Source organism: Gorilla gorilla, chromosome 9, assembly GCF_029281585.2.
Source record: "Gorilla gorilla gorilla isolate KB3781 chromosome 9, NHGRI_mGorGor1-v2.1_pri, whole genome shotgun sequence".
NCBI classification, from domain to species: domain Eukaryota; kingdom Metazoa; phylum Chordata; class Mammalia; order Primates; family Hominidae; genus Gorilla; species Gorilla gorilla.
The window spans coordinates 119,955,557-119,980,227 of NC_073233.2; the positions used below are offsets into that span (position 1 = coordinate 119,955,557).

Here is a 24,671-nt window from a genome sequence, read left to right on the forward strand (position 1 = left end):
CCAAAGTTCTGAGATTTCAGGTGTGAGCCACTGTGCCCAGCCTGCGATATTGCTGGATTTAGCTAGTAAAGGCTATAGATTCTTTGTATGAGTTCAGAAAAGGGAGATTAGTGAACAAATATGTGTAATTAAGTTGATAATGACTGTCACAAAGCAGGGTTAAACAGATGATTTTCATTCTCCTGAACTTTACGGGCAAAATTAGAACTAGTAATTGTTAATAATACAATGGTATAGAGTAGTATGATACTCAGTGTGTCTCTTTTATCTCATTCAATTCTCATGACGACCTTATGATTTAAGTGCTTTCACTTCCATTTCTAGATGAAGAAACAGACTCCGTGAGTTAAGTAACTTGCCCTGAGTTAATAAATTAGTGTTAGGACTGTGATTAGAACCAAGATTCTGACTCCTAAGCCTGTTCGTTTCTTGCTGTGTAGATGCTTCTATGTTATTCTGAAAGGAAAAAAACAAACTTTTTTCCTTTGTACTTTGCTGTCACACAGTCACAGCACCGCTTCTGTGACCAGATGAGTAGAGGCAGGGGTGGGGAGGGTTTCCCCACACACCAACCAAGCAATTAATTCTGCAGTGAATTCCTCTAATTCAATTTAATTCAATTCTGGTGCTGTCTACCTGTAGATAGTGTCAGATCCCAAAGATTGAGGGCTCAGTCCTACAAGACTGCCCTCACTTTAGATGCCAGTCAAAAGTGTAGGCCACTCATACTTGTAACTGACTGGCTACAAACTTGTTGCTGTGACCTCTTCCTTGGGTTTGATTAACTTGCTAGGACAATTCACAGAACTTGGGGAAACACTTTATGTTTATTATAAAGGATATTACAAAGGATATGGATGAACACCAGATGAAGAGATGGCTAGGGCAAGGTTTGAGGTGGGGTGGTGCAGAGCTTCCATGTCCTTTCTGGGCATACCACCCTTCCAGCACTTCCACAGTTCAGCAACTGGAAGCTCATTAAATCTTGTTGAAGGGTCTTGATAGAGGGGGCTGGGGAGAAAAAGGAAAGGAAAAAAAAAGTCTTTGTAGAGTTTGATCTCCAGGATCTCCAGCCTACATCTCCCTCCCCTTTCCCTTAGGTCCGTGGGTAGAGCTAAAAGTTCCAACTCTCTAATCCTCTAGTCATTTTGACCCTTCCAGTGACTGGCCCCATCCCGAGGTTACTTAGGGATCCCACCCTAAGTATCCATCATGGAGCTTATTATATAAGGGGCTCATTATAAATAACAAAACATACTCCTATCTCTCAGGAAATTCCAGTTCTAGGGGCTCTATGACAGGAACTGGCAACATGAGGACAAAGACCAAGTATATATTATACCACACTTACTAATATTTATTAATATTTTAGGGCCGGGCTCACACCTGTAATCTCAGCACTTTGAGAGGCCGAGGCAGGTGGATCACTTGAGGTCAGGAGTTCGAGACCAACCTGGCCAACATGTGAAACCCCATCTCTACTAAAAATACAAAAATTAGCTGGGCGTGGTGGTGCATGCCTGTAATCTCAGCTACTTGGGAAGCTGAGGCAGGAGAATTGCTTGAACCCAGGAGGTGGAGGTTGCAGTGAGCCGAGATTGTGCCATTGCAGTCCAGCCTGGGTGATAAGAGCAAAACTGTGTCTCAAAAAAATATTTTTCTAATAAATATTAAATTTAGGTTAGAATACTGCTCCATGGCTTAAGAGTGACTTGTTCTAACCCTTAATCTGAGGTCAGTTCCCAGGAGGCAAACACAACTGTTTGTTTTTTGTTTTTGTTTTTTATGTTTTGTTTTTGTGACAGAGTGTCTCTCTGTTGCCTAGGCTAGAGTGCAGTGGCGTGATCTTGGCTCACTGCAACCTCCGCCTCCCGAGTTCAAGCAATTCTCCTACCTCAGCCTCCTGAGTAGCTGGGATTACAGGCATGCACCACCACTCCCAGGTAATTTTTTTGTAGTTTTAGTAGATATGGGGTTTCACCATATTGGCCAGACTGGTCTTGAACTCCTGACCTTGTGAGCCGCCCACCTTGGCCTCCCAAAGTGCTGGGATCACAGGTGTGAGCTACCATGCCCAGCCCTTAAACACAGCTTTTAAACTATTGTTTCTTCTGGTATTTATTTACCTGCAGATTTCCAAATAACATTTTTCTGTTGCCTTTTATGAGTTTTTCATTTATTTTACTTTGTTGACTGACTCCCCGTTAAAGAACATTAATATTTAGCTTTAGCTCCAGTCTTGGGACTAGAGAGGAAAAAAAAAGGTACCTTTGTTATGCCCTTCCTACATACACACACATAACACCATCTTCCCAAATTGATTATAGCACAAATTTGGATTAAATCTATATTTGGGGCCGGGCATGGTGGCTCACACCTGTAATCCCAGCACTTTGGGAGGCCAAGGCAGGTGGATCGCCTGAGGTCAAGCGTTCGAGATCAGCCTGGCCAACATGGTGAAACCCTGTCTCTGCTAAAAATACAAAAAAAAAAAATTAGCTAGGTATGGTGGTGCGTGCCTGTAGTCCCAGCTAATCAGGAGGCTGAGACAGGAGAATTGCTTGAACCTGGGAGGCGGAGGTTGCAGTGAGCTGGGATCGCACGCGCCACTGCACTCCAGCCTGAGCAACAGAGCAAGACTGCGTTTCAAATAATAATAATAATAAATAAATATAAATCTATATTTGGTTAATTGTTTTAGAGTATGTGTGTGTGTCCAGTGTTAATATTTGAATGCCTGTGACAGTGATTGTGTATGACTAAGACATGTATGATACCATGAATGCTAACCTAATTGATTTTAATAATTGCTTTAGGGAAGGCTAGTTTTCTTTGTATATGTGAATTCTTTCTGAAACTCCACAAGTGAGGAGAGGAGATTCAGAAACCATTAAACCATTTCTCAATCTGATCAAACCTATTGGGTAAACTCTTTGTTCTAACTTTTCCTTGGTCATTCTTCATTTGGAGAAAATCTGGACATCTAATATTCTTTATAAACTGTATAGTTTTCCAGGGCTGCCATTATTAATGACCACAAAGTTGATGGATTAAAACAAATTTATTCTCTCACAGTTCGGGAAACAAGTCTGAAATCAGGGTTTCAGCAGGGGCAATGCGTTCCCTCCAAAGACTATAGAGAAGAATCCTTCCTTGCCTTTTCCAGTTCTGGTGGCTCTAGGCATTTAGTGGTTTGTGGTTGCATAACTCCAGTCTCTTCTTCCATCTTTACATGGCCTTCTCCTCTGTGTCTGTATTTTCTCTTCTCTTAAGAGGACAGTTGGCATTGGATTTAGGGCCACTCAGATAATATAGGATGATCTTATCTCAGGATCCTAATTATACCTTCAGAGACCTTTTTCCAAATAAGGTCACACTGATAGGTTCCAGGGATTAGGACAAAGACTTATCTTTTGGAGGGCCACCATTCATCCCACTAAACAGACTTTAGTCTTCCTGTTTTCAGCATTATTCATATTACTTACTCGTGGAGAGGTTTCTGGAGCCTGGCAGAAATGGCTTGCTTAAGGCATTGACAGTCTTCCATAATTCAGTCAAGGCCTATTTTTTTTTTTTTTTTTTTTTTTGAGTTGCTCTGTCGCCCAGGCTGGAGTGCAGTGGCGCAATCTCAGCTCACTGCAACCTCCGCCTCGTGGGTTCATGCCATTCTCCTGCCTCAGCCTCCCGAGTAGCTGGGACTACAGGTGTGCACCACCACGCCCGGCTAATTTTTTTGTATTTTTAGTAGAGATGGGGTTTCACCATGTTAGCCAGGATGGTCTCGATCTCCTGACATTGTGGTCTGCCTGCCTTGGCCTCCCAAAGTGCTGGGATTACAGGCGTGAGCCACCGCGCCCGGCCAAGGCCTATATTCAACTATTGCTCCTCTCTAAACCCCTCTTCTTGTGCCATTCTGAGTTAGCCACTGTTACTGAACATACCTTTCAGTTCTCTCCTTCTAGGATGCTGTTTGGGCTTTCCCGTTCCTTGCTTTTAGATGCATTCCTTTTCCGTGCTATGGCCACCGTGATGATCGTCACAGCAGCAAACATTCAAGGAATTTATATTCCTTAAATATAAATACAGGATACTTAAAATCTAGATAAGAGGCAGGAATTTTTTTTTTTTGACAGAAAATATTTATTATTTTTTTTAATTTATTTATTTTTTATTGATCATTCTTGAGTGTTACTCGCAGAGGGGGATTTGGCAGGGTCATAGGACAATAGTGGAGGGAAGGTCAGCAGATAAACAAGTGAACAAAGGTCTCTGGTTTTCCTAGGCAGAGGACCCTGCGGCCTTCCGCAGTGTTTGTGTCCCTGGGTACTTGAGATTAGGGAGTGGTGATGACTCTTAACGAGCATGCTGCCTTCAAGCATCTGTTTAACAAAGCACATCTTGCACCGCCCTTAATCCATTTAACCCTGAGTGGACACAGCACGTGTTTCAGAGAGCACAGGGTTGGGGGTTGGGGGTAAGGTAACAGATCAACAGGATCCCAAGGCAGAAGAATTTTTCTTGGTACAGAACAAAATGAAAAGTCTCCCATGTCTACTTCTCTCCACACAGACCCGGCAACCATCCGATTTCTCAATCTTTTCCCCACCCTTCCCGCCTTTCTATTCCACAAAACCGCCATTGTCATCATGGCCCGTCCCCAATGAGCTGCTGGGCACACCTCCCAGACAGGGTCGTGGCCGGGCAGAGGGGCTCCTCACTTCCCAGTAGAGGCGGCCGGGCAGAAGCGCCCCTCACCTCCCGGATGGGGCAGCTGGCCGGGCGGGGGGCTGACCCCCCCCCCACCTCCCTCCTGGACCGGGCGGCTGGCCGGGCAGAGGGGCTCCTCACTTCCCCGTAGGGGCGGCCGGGCAGAGGCGCCCCTCACCTCCTGGACGGGGCGGCTGGCCGGGCGGGGGGCTGACCCCCCCACCTCCCTCCCGGACAGGGCGGCTGGCTGGGCAGAGGGGCTCCTCACTTCCCAGTAGGGGCGGCCAGGCAGAGGCGCCCCTCACCTCCCGGACGGGGCGGCTGGCCAGGCGGGGGGCTGACCCCCCCACCTCCCTCCCGGACGGGGCGGCTGGCCGGGCGGGGGGCTGTCCCCCCGACCTCCCTCCCGGACGGGGCGGCTGGCCGGGCAGAGGGGCTCCTCACTTCCCAGTAGGGGCGGCCGGGCAGAGGCGCCCCTCACCTCCCGGACGGGGCGGCTGGCCGGGCGGGGGGCTGACAACCCCACCTCCCTCCCGGACGGGGCGGCTGGCCGGGCGGGGGGCTGACAACCCCACCTCCCTCCCGGACGGGGCGGCTGGCCTGGCGGGGGCTGACCCCCACCTCCCTCCCGGACGGGGTGGCTGCCGGGCGGAGACGCTCCTCACTTCCCAGACGGGGTGGCTGCCGGACGGAGGGGCTCCTCACTTCTCAGACGGGGCGGCTGCCGGGCGGAGGAGCTCCTCACTTCTCAGATGGGGCGGTTGCCAGGCAGAGGGTCTCCTCACTTCTCAGAAGGGGCGGCCGGGCAGAGACGCTCCTCACCTCCCAGACGGGGTTGCAGCCCAGCAGAGGCGCTCCTCACATCCCAGACGGGGCGGCGGGGCAGAGGCGCCCCCCACATCTCAGACGATGGGCGGCCGGGCAGAGACGCTCCTCACTTCCCAGATGGGATGGCGGCGGGGAAGAGGCGCTCCTCGCTTCCTAGATGGGATGGCGGCCGGGCAGAGACGCTCCTCACTTTCCAGACTGGGCAGCCAGGCAGAGGGGCTCCTCACATCCCAGACGATGGGCGGCCAGGCAGAGACGCTCCTCACTTCCCAGACGGGGTGGCGGCCGGGCAGAGGCTGTAATCTCGGCTCTTTGGGAGGCCGAGGCAGGCGGCTGGGAGGTGGCTGTAGCGAGCCGAGATCACGCCACTGCACTCCAGCCTGGGCACCATTGAGCACTGAGTGAACGAGACTCCGTCTGCAATCCCGGCACCTCGGGAGGCCGAAGCTGGCGGATCACTCGCGGTTAGGAGCTGGAGACCAGCCCGGCCAACACAGCGAAACCCTGTCTCCACCAAAAAAACACGAAAACCAGTCAGGTGTGGCGGCGCGCGCCCGCAACCGCAGGCACTCGGCAGGCTGAGGCAGGAGAATCAGGCAGGGAGGTTGCAGTGAGCCGAGATGGCAGCAGTACAGTCCAGCTTCGGCTCGGCATCAGAGGGAGACCGTGGAAAGAGGGAGACGGGAGAGGGAGAGGGCAGGAATTTTTTTTTTAATATTCCTTTAATTCTCCTCTGTGCCAACATATAGACACTTTTTTTGTTTTTGAGGTGGAGTCTCGCTCTGTTGCCAGGCTGGAGTGCAATGGTGCTATCTCAGCTCATTGCAACCTCCACCTCCCTGATTCAAGCGATTCTCCTGCCTCAGCCTCCCGAGTAGCTGGGACTACAGGCACATGCCACCATGCCCAGCTAATTTTTGTATTTTTAGTAGAGATGGGGTTTCACCATGTTGGCCAGACTGGTCTCAATCTCTTGACTTTGTGATCTGCCTGCCTCGGCCTCCCAAAGTGCTGGGATTACAGCATGAGCCACCGTGCCTGGCCGTATGTAGACACTTTTTAACATTTAATTTGCCATTTTACGTATCATAAAATGTACCTGCTCTTAAGTGTACAATTTCTTGATTTTTGTTAAAGGTGCAGAATTACACAGTCTTTACCACAATCTAATTTTAGAAATTTTCATCACCCCCAAAAGATCACTCATGCTCATTTATAGTAAATTCTTATTTTCACCTTCAGCCCCTGGGCAATCTGTTATAGTGCTTGAGTCTATAGATTTGTATTTTCTAGACCTTTTATAGAAATGGAGTCATAAAATATGTGCTCTTTTGCATCTGCTTTCTTTCACTTAACGAAATGTTTTTGAGACTCATCTATGTTGTAACATGTATCTGTAGTTTATTCTTTTTTAGTGCTGTATAGTGTTTAATTGTATCAATATACCTCTTTATCATTCACCAGTTAACATGTTTTCCAGTTTTTTGCTATTATGAATGATGCTACTATGAGTATTTACATACAATTATTTGTGTGGACATATATTTTTATTTCTCTTCAGTAGATTCCTAGGAGTGGAATACCTGAGTCATAGGGTAAAATTATGTTTAATTTTTAGAGAAACTTCTACATTATTTTTCAAAGTGGTTGCACCATTTTACCTTCCCACCAATAGTGCATAAGTGTTCCAGTTTCTCTATGTCCTCATCAATATTTGTTACCGTGTGGGTGTGAAGTGAGAACCATCTACTTGTGAGAGTATCTCGCTTTATTGCACTTTGATTTATTGTGCTTTTTTATAAATTGAAGGCTTGTGGCAACCCTCTGTCAAGCAAGTTGATGGCACCATTTTTCCAACAGCATGTGCTCACTTCCTGTCTCTGTGTCACATTTTGGCAATTCCTAGAGTATTTCAAACTTTATTATTATATCTGTTATGGTGACCTGTGATCAAGGATCTTTGATGTTACCATTGTAATTGTTTCGATGCCCCATGAACCATGCCCATATAAGATGGCAAACTTCATTGATAAATTTTGCATGTGTTCTGACTGGTTGATAGAATTGATAGAATTATCAACCAGCTGTTCCTCTGTCTCTTTCCCTCTCCTTGGGCCTCCCTATTCCATGAGACACAATAAAACTGAAATCAGGCCAATTAGTAACTCTACAATGGCCTCTGAGTGCTTCAGTGAAAGGAAGACTTTCATGTCTCTTACTTTAAATCAAAAGCTAGAAATGATTAAGCTCAATGAGTAAGGCATGTCAAAAGCCAAGACAGGTTGAAAGCTAGGCCTCTTGTGCCAAACAGCCAACTTGTGAATACAAAGAAAAAGCTCTTGAAAGAAATGAAAAGTACTATCCTGGTGAACACATGAATGATAAGAAAGTGAAACAGCCTTGTTGCTGATACGGAGAAAGTTTTGAGTGGTCTAGATAAAAGATTAAACCAGGTACAGCATTCCCTTAAGCCAAAGCTTAATTCAGAGCAAGGCCCTAACTCTCTTCAATTCTTTGAAGGCTGATAGAGGTGAGGAAGCTGCGTAACGGAAGTTTGAGGCTAGCAGAGGTTGGCTCATGAGGTTGAAGGAAAGGAGGCCATAATAATATAAAAGTACAGGGTGAAGCAGCAAATTATTCAGAAGATACAGCTAAGATAATTGATATCCCTCATCAGTTGGCAGCCATCAACATCAAGGCAAGATCTACCAGCAAAAAAATTAAAATTCACTAAAAGTTCAGGTGATTTTTAGCATATTTTAGCAATAAAGTATTTTTAAATTAAGGTATATACATTGGTTTTTTGTTAGTCACAATGCTATTGCACTCTTAGTAGACAACAGTGTAGTGTTAAGCATAACTTTTGTATGTACTAGGAGATCAGAAAATTCATGTGGCTCGCTTTATTGCAATATTATTTTGGTGGTCTGGAACTGAACCTGGAATATCAAGATATTTCTATACTTAGATGAAGAAATTGAGGTTGTCTGTTAATTCTAACCAAACACCATTCATTTACTTGTTCATACACCCATTCAACATTTATTTAACATGTACTGTTTACTGGATTCAGTGGTGAACAATATAGGGAATATTGTCCTTACTCTCTCAAAGGGAAGATGATTGAACAAGCAATATTGTAATAATTTAATCAAGAAAGCAGTATTTGCTGTGTGATACCTTGGCTAGAGTCGTGTGGTAATTAATGAGTCATACACGGTATTTTTATTAGAGCAGGTTCCTGTGTTTGTTTGCAAGTGACAAAATCCTGCTCTAGCCAACTTAGGCAAATTGGGGGATTTGGTACCCACTGATCTTTTTGGAGCTTGTGCCTAGAAAGAGCTGGAGTTCTTTGGAGGCAGAGCTGTGCCTTTGTTTGAAGCCTTAACTTTTTCTCGATTGCAGAACACTAGCAGGGGCCCTTACGCAGACCCCAAGGAGACCATGGATAAAATCCATGAATCCATGAGCTTGTGAACTTCAGTTGGAGCGGGGGTGGGGGGGGGCGGCGGCGGCGGCGGGAGGAGGGTGGGGGCGGGAATCACCTTTTTTTTTTTTTCTACCAACATTTAGCATTTCTTCCTTTTATAAATGTAGAGAACAGATCAAATGTTAACAGTACTTGTGTCTGGTGACCAATAAAAATCAGTTATTTTCATATCACATTGTAGTTGTATATATCTCAAAATGTTATTTTGTTCATCCCTGCTTCAAAATGATAGCCATTATTAGACCTGCAACAAGATCCTATTATTGAGTGAATACAGAAGCACATTTGTCATAATTTTGCTTTTGAACCGTTTGAAAACTGGATTTCAGTATAGTTTCTTTTTTTCTAGTAATTTGAGTATTTTCAGTGTTAAAAAGGTATTCTGAGATAAGATCCAGATGCATAGGGACACCTTCTGTAGAAAAGATTGGGACTCCTTGATAACAGAAGATCTGATATTGTGTAAAAAAAAAAAAAAGATTGGGAACCCTTACTTTTACGTTCTTCTGAGGTACCACCACCCATGTATCCTGAGCACTCCTATTTCTTGCTACAATGCAGTTCTTTCCCTTCACTCTTCCTTTCATCTGCTCAAACTACTTGCAGAGACTCAACTGCAGCCAATGTACTCCACTCAAAATCCAAGGAGTTCTGATTGGTGGGGTTTTCTTTCAGCTGCATTCATGTGTCGGTCAAGGCAGACGGCAGGGGATGTTAGACGATATGTGCGAAACCAACCTACTGCTGCTGACACATTTCTCATTCTTTTTTTTTTTTTTTTCTTGGCAGGCGGTGGGGTCAGGGGCAGGGGCGGGGCAGCGTTGGGGGATGGAGTCTCGCTCTGCTGCCCAGGCTGGAGTGCAGTGGTGTGATCTCAGCTCACTGCAACCTCCACCTCCCAGGTTCAAGTGGTTCTCCTGCCTCAGCCTCCTGAGTAGCTGGGACTACAGGTGTGCACCACCATGCCCAGCTAACTTTTGTATTTTTGGTAGAGACAGAGTTTCGCCATGTTGGCCAGGCTGGTCTCAAACTACTGACTTCAAGTGATCCGCCCACCTCAGCCTCCCAAAGTGTTGGGATTACAGGCATGAGCCACCGTTCCCGGACCTCTCTTTGATTTTTAATAACTACAAGTCAAGGAGAGGGCACAGCAAAATGTAAAAATTAGGATAGACATCTTAATTTTTGTCTTTGGCTGAACAATAACACACATTGGTTCAAAAAATTTTTGAAGTAAATATAAATATTCTTGCTTAACCTGGCACATAGGCTCTTAATAAACACGATTTTTTATTATATTTATTTTTCTTTTTAAACAGAAATCATGTTGTTGATGTCAGTGTTGCGGTCAGTACTCCTGCAGGACTCATCACACCTATTGTGTTTAATGCACATATAAAAGGAGTGGAAACCATTGCTAATGATGTTGTTTCTTTAGCAACCAAAGCAAGAGAGGGTAAACTACAGCCACATGAATTCCAGGTAGGGTATTAATTATTGCTTTCTAATTATGTTATTTTTAAGGTTTGCATAATGCATTCATTGCATTTTTCACCTTTTGATTCTGTCACGTAATTTTTTTTTTTTTTTTTTGAGACGGAGTCTCTCCCTCTCACCCAGGCTGGAGTGCAGTGGCATGATCTTGGCTCACTGCAAGCTCCGCCTCCCGGGTTCACGGCATTCTCCTGCCTTAGCCTCCCAAGTAGCTGGGACTACAGGTGCCCGTCACCACCCTGGCTAGTTTTTTGTATTTTTAGTAGAGACTGGTTTTCACCATGTTGGCCAGGATGGTCTCGATCTCCTGACCTTGTGATCCGCCTGCCTCAGCCTCCCAAAGTGCTGGGATTACAGGCATGAGCCACCACGCCCAGCGTAATTCTTTTTTGAAACAGAGTCTCACTCTTGTCACCCAGGTTGGAGTGCAATGGTGCAATCTTGGCTCACTGCAACCTCCACCTCCCAGGTTCAAGCAATTCTCCTGCCTCTGCCTCCTGAGTAGCTGGTATTACAGGCATGCACCACTGCACCTGACTAATTTTGTGTGTGTGTGTATGTTTTTAGTAGAGTCGGGGTTTCACCATGTTGGCCAGGCTGGTTTCAAACTCCTGACCTCAAATGATCCACCCGCCTCACCCTCTCGAAGTGCTGGGATTACAGGTGTGAGCCACTGTGCCTGGCCTGCCACGTAACTCTTATTGACACACTGTTCTGAAAATAAAGTAAAATTCAATCATATATGCAAAAGAAGACATTGTTTGAAAATAAGACATGTTCCAGCTGACATTTTTGTTCATATTGTAATGGTTATATATCTTCAGTAATGTGTATTCCATTCAGGCCTTTCTTAAGACCTTGCACCTTTTTAGCTTAAGGTCTTTTCACAGAACATTTGTCAAGTTTTCTGATTTATGTTGACAAACAATATAATTTATTTTTAATATTTTTTTCCTCTAGGGTGGCACTTTTACGATCTCCAATTTAGGAATGTTTGGAATTAAGAATTTCTCTGCTATTATTAACCCACCTCAAGCATGTATTTTGGCAATTGGTGCTTCAGAGGATAAACTGGTCCCTGCAGATAATGAAAAAGGGTAAGTGCCAAAATGGAGGGGAAGTCGTAAGCTAATTTTTATTACACTGTACACTTGTCCTGTGGTATCCTCAGGGGATTGGCTCCAGGAACCCCCTCAAATATCGTAATCCACAATGCTCAAGTCCCTGATATGATATGGTGTAGTATTTGCATATAACCTACACACATTATTCTGTATACTTTATTCTTGACTTATAATAATACAATACCTAAACAGCACTTCATTCACATGGATCCAGTGTAGTGCCCGGTGTGCAGCAAATTCAAGTTGTGCTTACTGGAAATTTGTGGAATTGTTTACTTTATGGATATTTTGATCCATGGTTGGTTGAATCTATGGATTCGGAACCCATGGATATATGGAGGGTCAACCATACCTGTTTTTGAGTATCAGTGTTTTTTTTGTTTGTTTGTTTGAGATGGAGTCTAACTCACCCTGTCACCCAGGCGGAAGTGCAGTGGTGCCATCTCGGCTCACTGCAATCTCTGCCTCCCAGGTTCAAATAATTCTCCTGCCTCAGCCTCCCAAGTAGCTATAGCTGGGATTACAGGCGTGTACTACCACACTTGGCTAATTTTTGTATTTTTAGTAGACATGTTGTTTCACCATGTAGGCCAGGCTGGTCTTGATCCTGACCTCAAATGATCTGCTCACCTCAGCCTTCCAAAGTGCTGGGATTACAGGAATGAGCCAGTGTGCCTGGCCAGAGTCTCAGTTTTATATATAGTTATTGGCATGCTATATTGTGTCTTCAAATAAAATTATATATATATATAAAATATGAAATTCTTCAAGGCAGCAACTTTACTAAATGCAGTTAGTCCTATTTGAGGTGGAAAGCCTTATTTATTCTAGGTGAGGAGTCAGCATGCTTTTTTTTAGTTGTATGGTAAGTATTTTAGGCTTTCTGGGACATATGGCCGTTGTTGCAAATACTCTGCCATTGTAGTATGAAGGGAGGCATAAACAAGACAAATGAATTGCAGTAAATCTTTACCTAATAAAAACAGGCAGAGGACAGGATTTGGCCCATTGCCCACCCATACTCCAGGTATCTGGTCTGTTTCTTCAAGCTATAAATTTGAGCTAAAGGTATAGGAGACTGGAAGAGTAGATAGGAAATATTACCTGGTTGGGATTATAGGGTAGGAGTGAGCATTTGGGTGGCACTCGCTGAAATGCAGTCTTTTCTTTCAGAATATCTAAAATGTCTTTATCTTTTTCTAGGTTTGATGTGGCTAGCATGATGTCTGTTACACTCAGTTGTGATCACCGGGTGGTGGATGGAGCAGTTGGAGCCCAGTGGCTTGCTGAGTTTAGAAAGTACCTTGAAAAACCTATCACTATGTTGTTGTAACTAACTCAAGAATTTCTAAACTCTCCCAGGTCACACTGATTCATTCTTAACAAGCTATTTATATGTTATTAAACAGGTGGTTCTTTTTATTTTAACCAGTTATTTTTATTATTGAGTCTGTCCAGATAAGTTATTTATAACGGGCATTACTGAATTTTTAAAATGCCGATTACACCCAAATATTGTGCACATTTAATAATCGGACACCAGATTTTTAGCTCTGTACTCCTAATTAAGGGACATGTATGTGGCCTTGCCTAGCCTTTTGGTGATAAGTACTTCCTCTAGGAAATGTACGATAGGTAGAATTGTGGTTCCCTAAAGACAAGTACATAAAGGTGACCCTGATGAAACCTTGAAGTTCTGAAATTTAACTGCCTAAAATGTTCTCCTTAGATGTGAGAGAAAGAGAAATCAGGAAAATTAATTCTCTTGGGGGAAGGGCTTGAATTGAAGCTTTACTTTAGAATTTAGCCCTGGTTTGAAATTTTCCATTACATGATCTTGGTTTATCATCAATGGGAAGGGTAGAAAACTTCAAGGAAAATAAGTGAAATTTTAAAAGTCAGCATTTTCTTAGACCTCTTCAGCTGATTGTTTATTTTTCTATGAATTCCTACACATGGTTGTTCCCCCCTACTTGAGATAATCTAAATATAAACCAGCTACTTGATGTAAATGAGAATTTGTGTGGATATTTATTTAAACAAATGTGTAATTTTGAGTACAGAATTAAACAGTTACCTCCAAAAAAGAAACATTCTTAATATAATTTAACAGAAGTTGTGAAACTAAAATTTTCTAAGATTAACTGGTAGTTCATTGTAAATGAACCTAATGAACAGAATTTATGACTCCACTGTGGAAAATGCTATCAAATAACTAAGGAATATATATGGAATAAGTGTACATATGTAAAATATTGTTACTAGAGTTAGATATGTGCCAAAGTCCATTTATCCCAAATCCTGTCTGAAAAGGAGGGGTACATTGGTAAACATTTTAGAGTGCTTAAAAATGCCAAAAACAAAATGGTAATTTCTACTTTGATAAAGTAAAAAAGTTAAATGTGTGTAAAAAAGTGTTCTGTGTCCTTCTACTCCAGCATCGTCTCATGTAAAATAAGAAAGCCCTAAAATACTGTTGGAGAGAAAAAATTAACTAGGTTGCTACCTTATTGGCCTAAATACTTTTTTCTATTTTGTTAGATTTTGCCTTTCTTTTGGAAGGAAGGAAGGAGGTGATATTCTGGATTATAAAAATGAATTGGGAACATTATCACAATTCCAGACTTTCTATTAATATTTATGTGTTTTAATAAACGTTTGAAATTATTTATGACTACTTAAAATGAATCTGACCAGTGCTTCCTGGTATATGTAATATGTGGAGTTAGCCCCTGAAATTTGCTTTAAGTGTTTCAGTGTTGAATCTGTTTCTAAATATTCATTATTACATGGTGCACAAGTGACACTCCATATATTCCACACAGACTTTTACCTTGCTGTATTATTATTAAAACAATACATTAATCTGATTTTTCAGTAATTAGTAATTTTAGGTTGAAGATTATCCAAAAGAAACAAGCTTATCACAAGGGACCATCATCAATATGATCCAAATCTGGTTCAAACATTCAAAACTTCAAAGATAATTCATCTTTCGCTAATGCTTGTGGTTCTGTTGTTCCCTTGAAAAAAAATAAAAACAGTTGCCTTCTAATAAACATTGTTGAGTTAAAAATTAATCTGAGCTATAATCTAAATCTGGATTCAGTCTCTTACCAGAACTGAAAGAAAAAAGTTAGAAGTAGTGTTTTTGGTTCGTATGTGATTATTTAAAAATTAAAGTATAAATCTTCAATATGTCTGGTTTAATTTTTGATCTGTTGGTAATTATTTTCACATTTAAATTATTTAGATCTAGGGACAGCCATGTATGTATAAGCTCTCAATACAGATAAATTTTGAGTTTATATAATTGGCAAAATATGGACTGCATTTAGGAGAATATAATCTAACACTTTTAAGCTCAAAGAGTTCCTGAAGCACCCCATGTTGGGGTGTGGTGGCACTTATTATCAAGATGGAAAGTGTGGTCTGGTTCTGTTAGGTGATTTATTTCCAATTCTGAAGCTTGTGATTGTGAAGTTAGGGTATCCCAAGGCATGGTCTAGAAAGGAGTAAACTAGCACGTTAGAGAGATAGGAGGAATGTTCATCATGTGTAATGCACAAGTCCTGGAATACATGGGGAAATCATCATCACTACTGGTATGTGATCTAAAAATGAAGTCTGTAGAAAAATCTGGTCTCCAAATTTCTTTTTTTTTCTTCCTTTTTTTTTTTTTGAGATGGAGTCTCACTGTGTCGCCCAGGCTGGAGTCCAGTGGCGCAATATCAGCTCACTGCAACCTCTGCCTTCTGGGTACAAGTGATTCTCCTGCCTCAGTCTCCTGAGTAGCTGAGATTACAGGTGCCTGCCACCATGCCCAGCTAATTTTTTGCATTTTTATTAGAGACAGGGTTTCACCGTGTTAGCCAGGATGGTCTCTATCTCCTGACCTTGTGATCCGCCCACCTCAGCCTCCCAAAGGGCTGGGATTACAGCTGAGCCACCGCTCCCAGCCTCCAAATTTCTAATTTTGAGAAAAAGAAATCTCGGTAAGATTCCAATTTAAACCAGTCCATAGTTCATTATTAGTTAATGCCCTTACTGGGCCCCATTTTGTTTTTTGTAGGGAGGGGAAGATAGAGCTGTTTTTATTAATACAAAATGAGTGAGAATATTTTGGAAAATAACTAGAATGTAAATTTTACCACTTTAAGTATATTAGGTCTTGATGTGCATTTTAATGAGTATACAAACACAGATACTGATGTAAGTAGCATCTAAGTGCTGAGTGCAAGGGTAGAGATTCAATTCTATGTGGTTAGGAGTTTTTAGGAAATACATTTTGGTAGTGATTTTGTAGGAGTAAAGATAAGGTGAAGGCACTCAGTTTTTTTGAGGGGTGAGAATACGTTTGTTAATTTTAGGACATGATACAGTTCCAGAAATTTTTCAGGAGATAAATTATCCTGTTGCTAGTAGAATTTAAATCCAGGCCAGGCCTTCAAAAAGGAGATCTGAGGCAAGGAAAAAAAAAACAAAAATCCAGACCAGGCTTAAGAAAATTATATTTGCTTTTAGGCTAGGCCCAGTGGCTCACGCCTGTAATCCCAACACGTTGGGAGGCCGAGGCGGGCAGATCACTTGAGGTCAGGAGTTTAAGACCAGCCTGGCCAACATGATGAGACCCAGTATCTACTGAAAATGCAAAATTTAGCTGGGTGTGGTGGCAGTCGCCTGTAATCCCAGCTACTGGGGAGGCTGAGGCAGGAGAATCACTTGAACCTCAGATGGGGCAGGGGTAGGGGGCAGAGGTTGCAGTGAGCCAAGATCGCGCCACTGCACTCCAGCCTGGGTGACAGAGCGAGATTCTGTTAAAAAAAAAAAAAATTATATTTGCTTTTAAATGTCATGTATCAGTTATTTCTGTTATACAACATTAGTTTCTATAGTTAAAAAGTTTTAAAAGTAGTAAGAACTTTGGCCTGCATGTTGAACTAGAAACTTTATTACAAGGATAATTAAAGGAAACTTGTATCTAGAAAAGATAATTAAGGGATATTTAAAGTCTGCATATAGCTTACTTGATGTATAAATTGGATAATTGGTACCTTTGTATTTCAGAGCTTAGAAGAGATGAATGATAGTTGAAAGTACATCACTTTTGTACTTCTGATCATTTCTTTAGGGGAAAAGCACTTGTCCCAATGTCAACTACTTTTTTTGTTCAAATATGAGATATATTTTGCAGGCCGGGCGTGGTGGCTTACACCTGTAATGTCAGCACTTTGGGAGTACAAGGCAGGCGTATCACCTGAGGTCAGTTCGAAACCAGCCTGGCCAACATGGAGAAACCCTGTCTTTACTAAGTATACAAAAAGTAGCTAGGGGCGGTTGCGCGTGCCTGTAATCCCAGCTACTCGGGAGGCTGAGGCAGGAGAAACGCTTGAACCCAGGAGGTGGAGGTTTCAGTGAGCTGAGATTGCGCCACTGCATTCCAGCTTGGGCAACAAAGCAAGATTCCATCTCAAAAAAAAAAAAAGATATATTTTGTTTGCTGTTACTATGTAATTGTATCCAATCTATCGACAAGTCTATATCTGATACTAAAATGTCTGGCTGGGTAGCTGGGTCTCCTGGCGAGTTGTTTAACTGAAGTACAGAGGTTAGGGGCTGAGCGCCATGGCTCACGTCTGTAATCCCAGCACTTTGCGAGGCTGAGGCAGATGGATCACTTGAGGTCAGGAGTTCAAGACCAGCCTGGCCAACATGGTGAAACCCTTTCTCTACTAAAAATGCAAAAACTAGCTAGGCGTGGTGGCACATGCCTGTGATCCCAGCTACTAAGGAGGATGAGACAGGAGGATCACTTGAACCTGGGAGGCGAAGGTTGTAGTGAGCCGAGATTGTGCCACTGCACTCCAGCCTGGGCAACACAGTGAGACTCAGTCTCAATGAAGTACAGAGGTTAAATAGGCTCAAATATTATATTTGACCCTGTATTTTTATTGTTGGAGGAGACTCACTGATATGGCCCATCCTGGTAATAAAAAACTTCTTGCACAGTCTGGAATTTCTTCCTGATAGAAAAATTTACTAGAGACTTTTTCAAGCAGTAAACCAAGAGTTCTCACTTGTTACTTGGAAACAATTAGAATTTTCCCAAATTATAAGTTACTTAAGATATTTTTAAAACAAGTGTGTCATAGCAATAGTTTTTAATTCTGGTTGATGTTTATTTGAGAAGAAGTGAGTTAAAAAATATAAGACATGGCCAGGCGTGGTGTCTCATGCCTGTAATCCCAGCACTTTGGGAGGCCGAGGCAGGTGGATCACCTGAGGTCAGGAGTTCAAGACCAGCCTAGTCAACATGGTGAAACCCCGTCTCTACTAAAAATACAAAAAAATAGCCGGGCGTGGTGGTGCATGCCTGTAATCCCAGCTACTCGGGAGGCTGAGGCAGAATCGCTTGAGCCCGTGAGGCGGAGGTTGCAGTGAGCTGAGATCGTGCCACTGCACTCCAGCCTGGGCAACAAGAGCGAGACTCCGTCTCAAAAAAAAAAAAAAAAAAAAAAAATATATATATATATATACACACATTTGACATAACAGGTGAAGAGAAAATCTCAGTCAAAATGAACTTAGAAAATAATGGAATTGGTGTTTAAGATAAACTACTACCTCTTTAGCCAAAATGAAGGTCCTTTAATTCACATGACTTTAGCACTGAAAACCCAAAACATAGGATGCTCTTCTTTTACACCAAAGGCATTGTGATGATTAGCGTGGATTTTTCTTTGATAAATTTTGCTGTGGTCATTTCAGTATCAATAAGTTTTGGAAGATTCAGATGTAATCTGTACTTCTCAGATACTTCAATCAATAAATCATCCTAAGAATAATAAACCAAGAGATTTATTTCCAGCTTAAAATTTGCGATACTAACTTATTGTTCCCAGTTATTCACTCCTTTGCCATAAAAAGATCCCATTTGTTGCCATGTGACTTGGAATGAGCAAAAAATTACTGTTGTAAATCCCTTAGATTTTAAGGTGGTTACTGCTGCTCACTACATCACATGTTAACTGATACAGTACCACAGTAGAGTGTTGCCATCCTAAATTATGTGGCTGACCAGCAAACAGCAAGGAAACTTATTGGAGCCTGGAAAGATAGTGATCCATGTTTCATAATGATGAAGCCTTTAGTGAAACTATCACAGTAATTTGGATGACAAATACTCTGTGCCTAGTTGATTTGTGGCTTTAGGTGAAGAAGTGGGAAAATAGATGGTTGGTAATGTGTTGGTTCTGTTCACTACATTTAACAGCGTATTACAAGAAAGATGAGCTTAGAATGGACCATTTTGCAAGTCAAATTAAAAGGGAATTGGCTGAGTGCGGTGGCTCACACCTGTAATCCCAGCACTTTGGGAGGCTGAGGGCAGGTGGATCACTTGAGGCCAGGAGTTCGAGACCAACCTGGGCAACATGGCAAAACCCCGTCTCTACTAAAAATACAAAAATTAGTCAGGCTTGGTGGCACATGCCTGTAATCCCAGCTACTCAGGAGGCTGAGGCAGGAGAATCGCTTTAACCTGGGAGGCAGAGGTTGCAGTAAGCTGAGATGGTGCCACTGCACTCCACCCTGGGCAATAGAGTGAGACTCTGTCTCAAAATAAATAAGTAAAAAGGACTTTATAGAACCCCCAGATTCCAAGACTCAATGACTGAAAAGTGGAACTAATTTTTATTTTCAGCAAGTAAGGGATAAAATTGAGAAATTACTTTTATCAACCAAGCTGATTAAGGCAATATAGAGGCAAAGATTAAATGTTTATGCTCTTTGTTGAAACCTCTGAATTTTTTTTGTTTTTTTTTTTTGTTTTTTTTTTTGGGGGGGGAGACGGAGTCTCGCTCTGTTGCCCAGGCTGGAGTGCAGTGGCTCGATCTTGGCTCACTGCAACTTCTGCCTCCCGGGTTCAAGCAGTTCTCCTGCCTCAGCCTCCTGAATAGCTGGGACTACAGGCGCCCACCACCACACCCGGCTAATTTTTTTTTGTATTTTAGTAGAGAGAGGGTTTCACCATGTTGCCCAGGCTGGTCTCGAACCCCTGAGCTCAGGCAATCCACCCCCACTCGGCCTCCCAAAGTCCTAGGATTACAGGCATGAGTCACCGTACCCAGCCAAAACCTCTGACTGTATTAAGGTAGACTTCAGTAAATCCTTACATTTGGCTAAAATGACAGCAATTAAGTCTAAAGAGACAGGTAAGTCTTGAAATATGGGCAATGTCTAAAAAGGAATTATGGGTATCACTGACTGGAATCAAAATGCTACTAGCCTGGACTAAAAGAAACTGACTTCAAAATTTAAAATGATCCTTTGAGCCCCAAGATTCCATGAGCAGGAACCAGGCTGAAGAGGCTACTTAGCATATAAGAATGGCACATTCTCCAATACTCTTCAGATGTGGCCAAGGTGGATAGTGGGAAAGGGAAAAAAAAAGAAAACATCTTCCTGAAGACTGAAGCTAAAGGTGGTGGAAAAAAATGGAACTGGGGAGCTAGGTAATTACAGAACTTTCTCAAGGAACCTAAGTAAGAACATCCTCTACCTCCAGAAAAGGAGCCCTCACAATGTCTGCCTACTAGGATTTCAGAATTGCTGTGCACGAGTAACTGCAGTGTGCCTCTTATTTTTCCCATTTCTGAATTGAGATGGTTAATTACGGTTATCTTCTCCCCATTCCACATTGCATGACGGATGGGACTGAGGGAGTACATAACTTTTTTTACATGTCTTAGTCCATGGTTCAAGAGGAAGAGAAGCAAAATTCTGTCCTTTGGAGTCTGATACTGGGATTGGAGGTGTTTTCCTTCCAGAAAGAAGCAAATATTTGCAACCAAGAGTGTAGACTGGTAGACTGTAGGACTGACTCTAACTATTTGCTCTTCTGTAAGAGGATAGTACATTTACCCTGCCAAATGACTTCCTGTGACTGTGAGAATACACTTCTCAGTCCTACTGATGTAGAATTGGCCTTGTGACTTACTTTGGCCAGTGGAGTGTGAGTAGAAGTGATATCATGAAGTGTCATGTCTGAGTAGAAGTATTACGATCCACTGCATGGTTTGATCATTTCTATTTTGCCTTTGCTGAGATGTGAATGGCACATCTCAGAAGGGAATTGCTCCTTCACCGGGTAACCTGAGCAAATCATTGTAAGCCCCTGAAATTATGTAGTTTGTTACTGTGGCATAATATATGTTAGTGAATGCTGGCCAATACAAATTTACAGTGTTATCTATTCAACTTACCTCAGAAACACTAAGGTCACAGAGAGAGACAGAATTAATACCAGGTAATTCAACTTTCAACTCAATTTTCAGAGGTTTCTCACTGTGATCATGCACAATTTTTAGTTCATAGGCTGGCATCTTCATCTCCACCTGGATTTCAGTACTGGAAATCTCTTCTATCAGACACACTGCTTTGCCTGAAACTTGGTCTTTTGGCAGTAACAGTTGAGGAAAGTGATCTGGATTGCTCATAGTACTGCTTCGTATCTGTCCAAGAGTTAGTTCTTTATGAAAAAAAGGGTGGAGGGGAGATAAAAAATAAATCTACAACATAAAATACTATGAGCTGTAATATATGTGGTGTTAGTAGAGATGGTAGATAAAGCTGCAGTTAAATTAGTTTGGGAATCAAGCCAAAAGAATCTTAAATCAAAGAATTTGATCGAAAATTTTTCAGGATTTAAAAATCAAGGATATGATATTTCTAATATTTAATATTTGCATTTTTCTATCTTAAGTTTTTCACCTTTTAAAATAGAGATTTCTAGTTTGCAAAATGTATACAGGATCCAAAAACATCTTAAAGCAGTTTAATTTTCCATTTACAATCATCAACTTACCCCTTCTCATTTTTTCTCTTAAATCTATGGAATCAGTTTGGATTCCCATCAGATTTTGTTTCATTCTTTGAATGCTTCCTTTTATTCTAAATTTGGTAATATGGTAAGAGTGTGAGAGGGTGAACTGGAATTTCTCCTCAATGCATTTCATGGCCATCTGAATTAACTGATTTTTTTTCACTTGGTCCTTTTCTGCTGCCTGAAGAACATCAGGATTGTAGGCAACATCAATGACTGTGTAAGCATCTGTGTGTGTAATTGAAAGGGTATGAAATGAAGACAAATTGTTGCACTAATGATACTGTCAGGCAATATATTAAACCATATTCCTGATAAAGCTAGAGAATATTCCTGTATTTTTCAGAGGTAATCACAGTAGTGCTACAGCAATTATGACATTTCTTGGCACTTTTGCATGGATTAAAACAGCTCATCTTATTACAAAAGTTAAACAGTATTAAATTTGCATAAAGGTACACTAATTGTAATTATATTATCAACAAATAAAGAATTTTACTTGAAATGCTCTCAACCAAGTAAGATCTTTTCCATTCCTAATAAAATTTTTACAGTGTGCTTTCTCTCAATTATTTGTACCTGTTATCCCAGTTGTATCTTCTGGTTTGCCAACAGTTAGAGGTACTGGATGAGTGGTTGACTGGGGAGCTGGGATCCTTGTCCACTGACACAGGTTGATAAAAAGTATTTTTTCTTTTGGTTTCTGGAAAGCAAATAATTTTGCACATCTCAAAACCTAGTTTAAAACCATTTAAGGCCGGGCATGGTGGCTCACGCCTGTAATCCCAGCACTTTGGGGGTCCAAGGCGGTCGGATCACCTGAGGTCAGGAATTTGAGACCAGCCTGGCCAACATGGTGAAACTCCGTTTCTACTAAAAATACAAAAATTAGCCAGATGTGGTGGTGGATACCTGTAATCCCAGCTACTCGGGAGGCTGAGGCAGGAGAATCGCTTGAACCCAGGAGGCGGAGGTTGCAGTGAGCCAAGATTATGCCATTGCACTCCTGCCCGGGTGACGAGAGTGAAACTCCATCTCAAAAAAACAAAAACAAAAACATTTAAAAAATAATATCCTAAAAGCCACTCACCACAGGAATGAAAGAATTTTAGGCTCCAAGTAAGTCATTTCATGTATTGAAACTGCGTTTGATTATACTGTTGTTATTTGATTTCCCCAAGGCTGCTGGCTTTTAATTAGGAATCCAGACCAGGGTGGTGGCTCACGTATGTTACCCTAGTACTTTGAGAGGCTGAGGTAGGAGGGTTGCTTGAGGCCTAGGAGTTCGAGATTAGCCTGCAAAACATAGGGAGACCCTGTCTCTACAAAAATCATTTAAAAATTAGCCGGTTGTGGTGATGCCCACCTGTGATCCCAGCTACTTGGGGGGCTGAGGTGGGAGGATCGCTTGGGCTGCAATGAGCTGTGATTGTGAGCTGTGATTGTGCCACTGCACTCCAGCTTGAGCGACAGAGCCAGCAAGACCCTATCTCAAAAAAAAAAAAAAGTCCGCCAGGCGCAGCTCATGCCTGTAATCCCAGCACTTTGGGAGGCTGAGTCAGGTGGATCACCTGAAGTCAGGAGTTCAAGACCAGCCTGGCCAACATGGTGAAACCCCATCTCTACTAATAATACAAAAATTAGCCGGGCATGGTAGTACACACCTGTAATCCCAGCTACTTGGGAGGCTGAGGCAGGAGAATCGCTTAAACCCGGGAGGCAGAGGTTGCAGCCAGCCAAGACCACACCATTGCACTCCAGCCTGGGTGACAAAGCAAGACTCTGTCTCAAAAAAAACAAAAACAAAAACAAAAAAAAAATAGCAATACCTAAGTGTAAAGTATTCTCTGGTTATTCTGGGATCATTTCATTCAAGACCTCCCCATCCCTGGCACCAACTTGACATACCAGAATCCTGGTCTGTAGACAAAGCTGTGGTTCTGGGGCAGCACAGAGCTGTTTCCCTTCTTTCAGCTGCTGCTGAATAAACTTCTCATAGCCCTCAGGGTCACTTTCAGCTAGATCATCTAGGAGGTTCCAAAACTGAGTAACTTGGGTAAGCAGACCCTTTGAGCATGTCTCCATGACTGATGAGTGGTGAATAATTTTCTTAAGCCTGTGGAAAAACACGACTTCAGGAAGAAAACTGTCTGTGTAATTATTGATTCATTTCTGCTTTGGGGAGGTGGAATGGGTCAGGAATTGTTTTGGTGAAGTTAGGACAGCATTTGTGTCTAAAAGGTTGTGGATCAGCACCACTTTATGTTTTCCTTATTCTTTAATTATCTAGTACCTCTTCCTAAATTCTCACATTGTCCTCTCAGATAAGGTCTTACTTCTACTCGGACCCTGACAAGTCAGAGTAATCATTTTAAGTCTGGGTTTCCTGATCTTCTTGTTTCAACACCTGACTGGTGGCTCCCCAGTTCTGAAATTGCCAGAGGTGTGGTGTGGGGTGAGGGCCACATGAGACTTCCTTAATCCTCAGTATAGTTTAGTAATTCAAAGCATGGACTTGCGAGCCAGAATGCCTAGATTCTGGTCTTAGTTCTATCTCTCACTAGCTCTGTGACCTTGAGCAATTAATGTTCTGTTCAAAATGAAGACGATAATACCTCTACCATAGGATTATTGCGAGATTAAGTAAGCTAATAGAGAGGCTGGGACACTTCTCTACGTCTTCAGATAAATCTCCTTAGCCTCTTCTCCCATTGGAGAGGTGTCCCACAGCATCTTTAGAATGAGGAAAAGAGGTTTAGATTCTTCAACTACTGTGTAAGGGTTACGCTAAACGGGAAACTTAACTAATGGGTAATCATTCCATAGGTCTGCAAACCCACCTCTTCTCTCAGTTCTAACGGGTAATCATTCTATAGGTTGGCAAACCCACCTCTTCTCTCAGTTCCTTGACAAACCGCGACGCCTGTTACCAGGGTAACCAGCCTGGGTACAACATCTAATTGGGTCCGGGGAACTTCAGGGAGAAAAGTCTCTTCATATCTAGTTCCGCAATGTCCCCCTTCTGGTGCCAGGCTTGCTTTTCAGTTGGGCCTGACCCACTTCTCTTGCAGGAAAGCGCCCGCCTTCCTTCTGCACCCGTCAACCTCTGGAGTGTCCTGAAAACCCTCACTTGTGGGAGTCTCTG

The 24,671-nt window shown here is 42.5% G+C and overlaps 2 protein-coding genes across 5 annotated transcripts in view; one reads left to right on the plus strand and one right to left on the minus strand.

Annotated features, from left to right (window-relative positions):
• DLAT (dihydrolipoamide S-acetyltransferase) overlaps positions 1-14,702 on the plus strand; it is a 39,776-nt gene extending 25,074 nt beyond the window's left edge. For both annotated transcript variants that reach the window (XM_004052120.5, XM_055355507.1), the window contains exons 12-14: positions 10,345-10,507; positions 11,480-11,616; positions 12,847-14,702. In XM_004052120.5, the coding sequence (XP_004052168.4) occupies positions 10,345-10,507; positions 11,480-11,616; positions 12,847-12,976 (430 nt within the window). In that variant the 3' untranslated portion in view covers positions 12,977-14,702. The remainder of the gene's footprint in view (positions 1-10,344; positions 10,508-11,479; positions 11,617-12,846) is intronic.
• Positions 875-24,670, minus strand: PIH1D2 (PIH1 domain containing 2). 3 transcript variants are annotated; one of them, XM_055355508.2, is made up of 6 exons: positions 24,417-24,544; positions 23,435-23,642; positions 22,106-22,229; positions 21,509-21,754; positions 20,907-21,172; positions 875-1,011 (listed from the first exon to the last, which is right to left on the minus strand). In XM_055355508.2, exons 2-6 carry the CDS (start codon positions 23,609-23,611, stop codon positions 979-981), a joined length of 846 nt encoding a protein of 281 aa, XP_055211483.1. In that variant the 5' UTR covers positions 23,612-23,642; positions 24,417-24,544; the 3' UTR covers positions 875-978. The 3 variants fall into 3 exon arrangements, with proteins under 3 accessions (XP_055211483.1, XP_004052175.1, XP_018892213.1); XM_004052127.5 differs by lacking the exon at positions 875-1,011 and adding an exon at positions 18,271-18,478 and having other exon boundaries at positions 24,417-24,670; XM_019036668.4 differs by lacking the exon at positions 875-1,011 and adding an exon at positions 18,271-18,478 and having other exon boundaries at positions 24,367-24,501.
• Position 24,671: the final 1 nt, after the last annotated feature.

Excerpts from the sequence above, each read along its gene's own strand:
- PIH1D2 (XM_004052127.5), bottom strand. The coding sequence starts at position 23,611 with ATGGAGACATGCTCAAAGGGTCTGCTTACCCAAGTTACTCAGTTTTGG. Across the intron at positions 22,230-23,434 it reads GTCTACAGACCAGGATTCTG|AAACCAAAAGAAAAAATACT; the intron begins GTATGTCAAGTT and ends TTTGCTTTCCAG. Across the intron at positions 21,755-22,105 it reads AGATACAACTGGGATAACAG|ATGCTTACACAGTCATTGAT; the intron begins GTACAAATAATT and ends TTACACACACAG.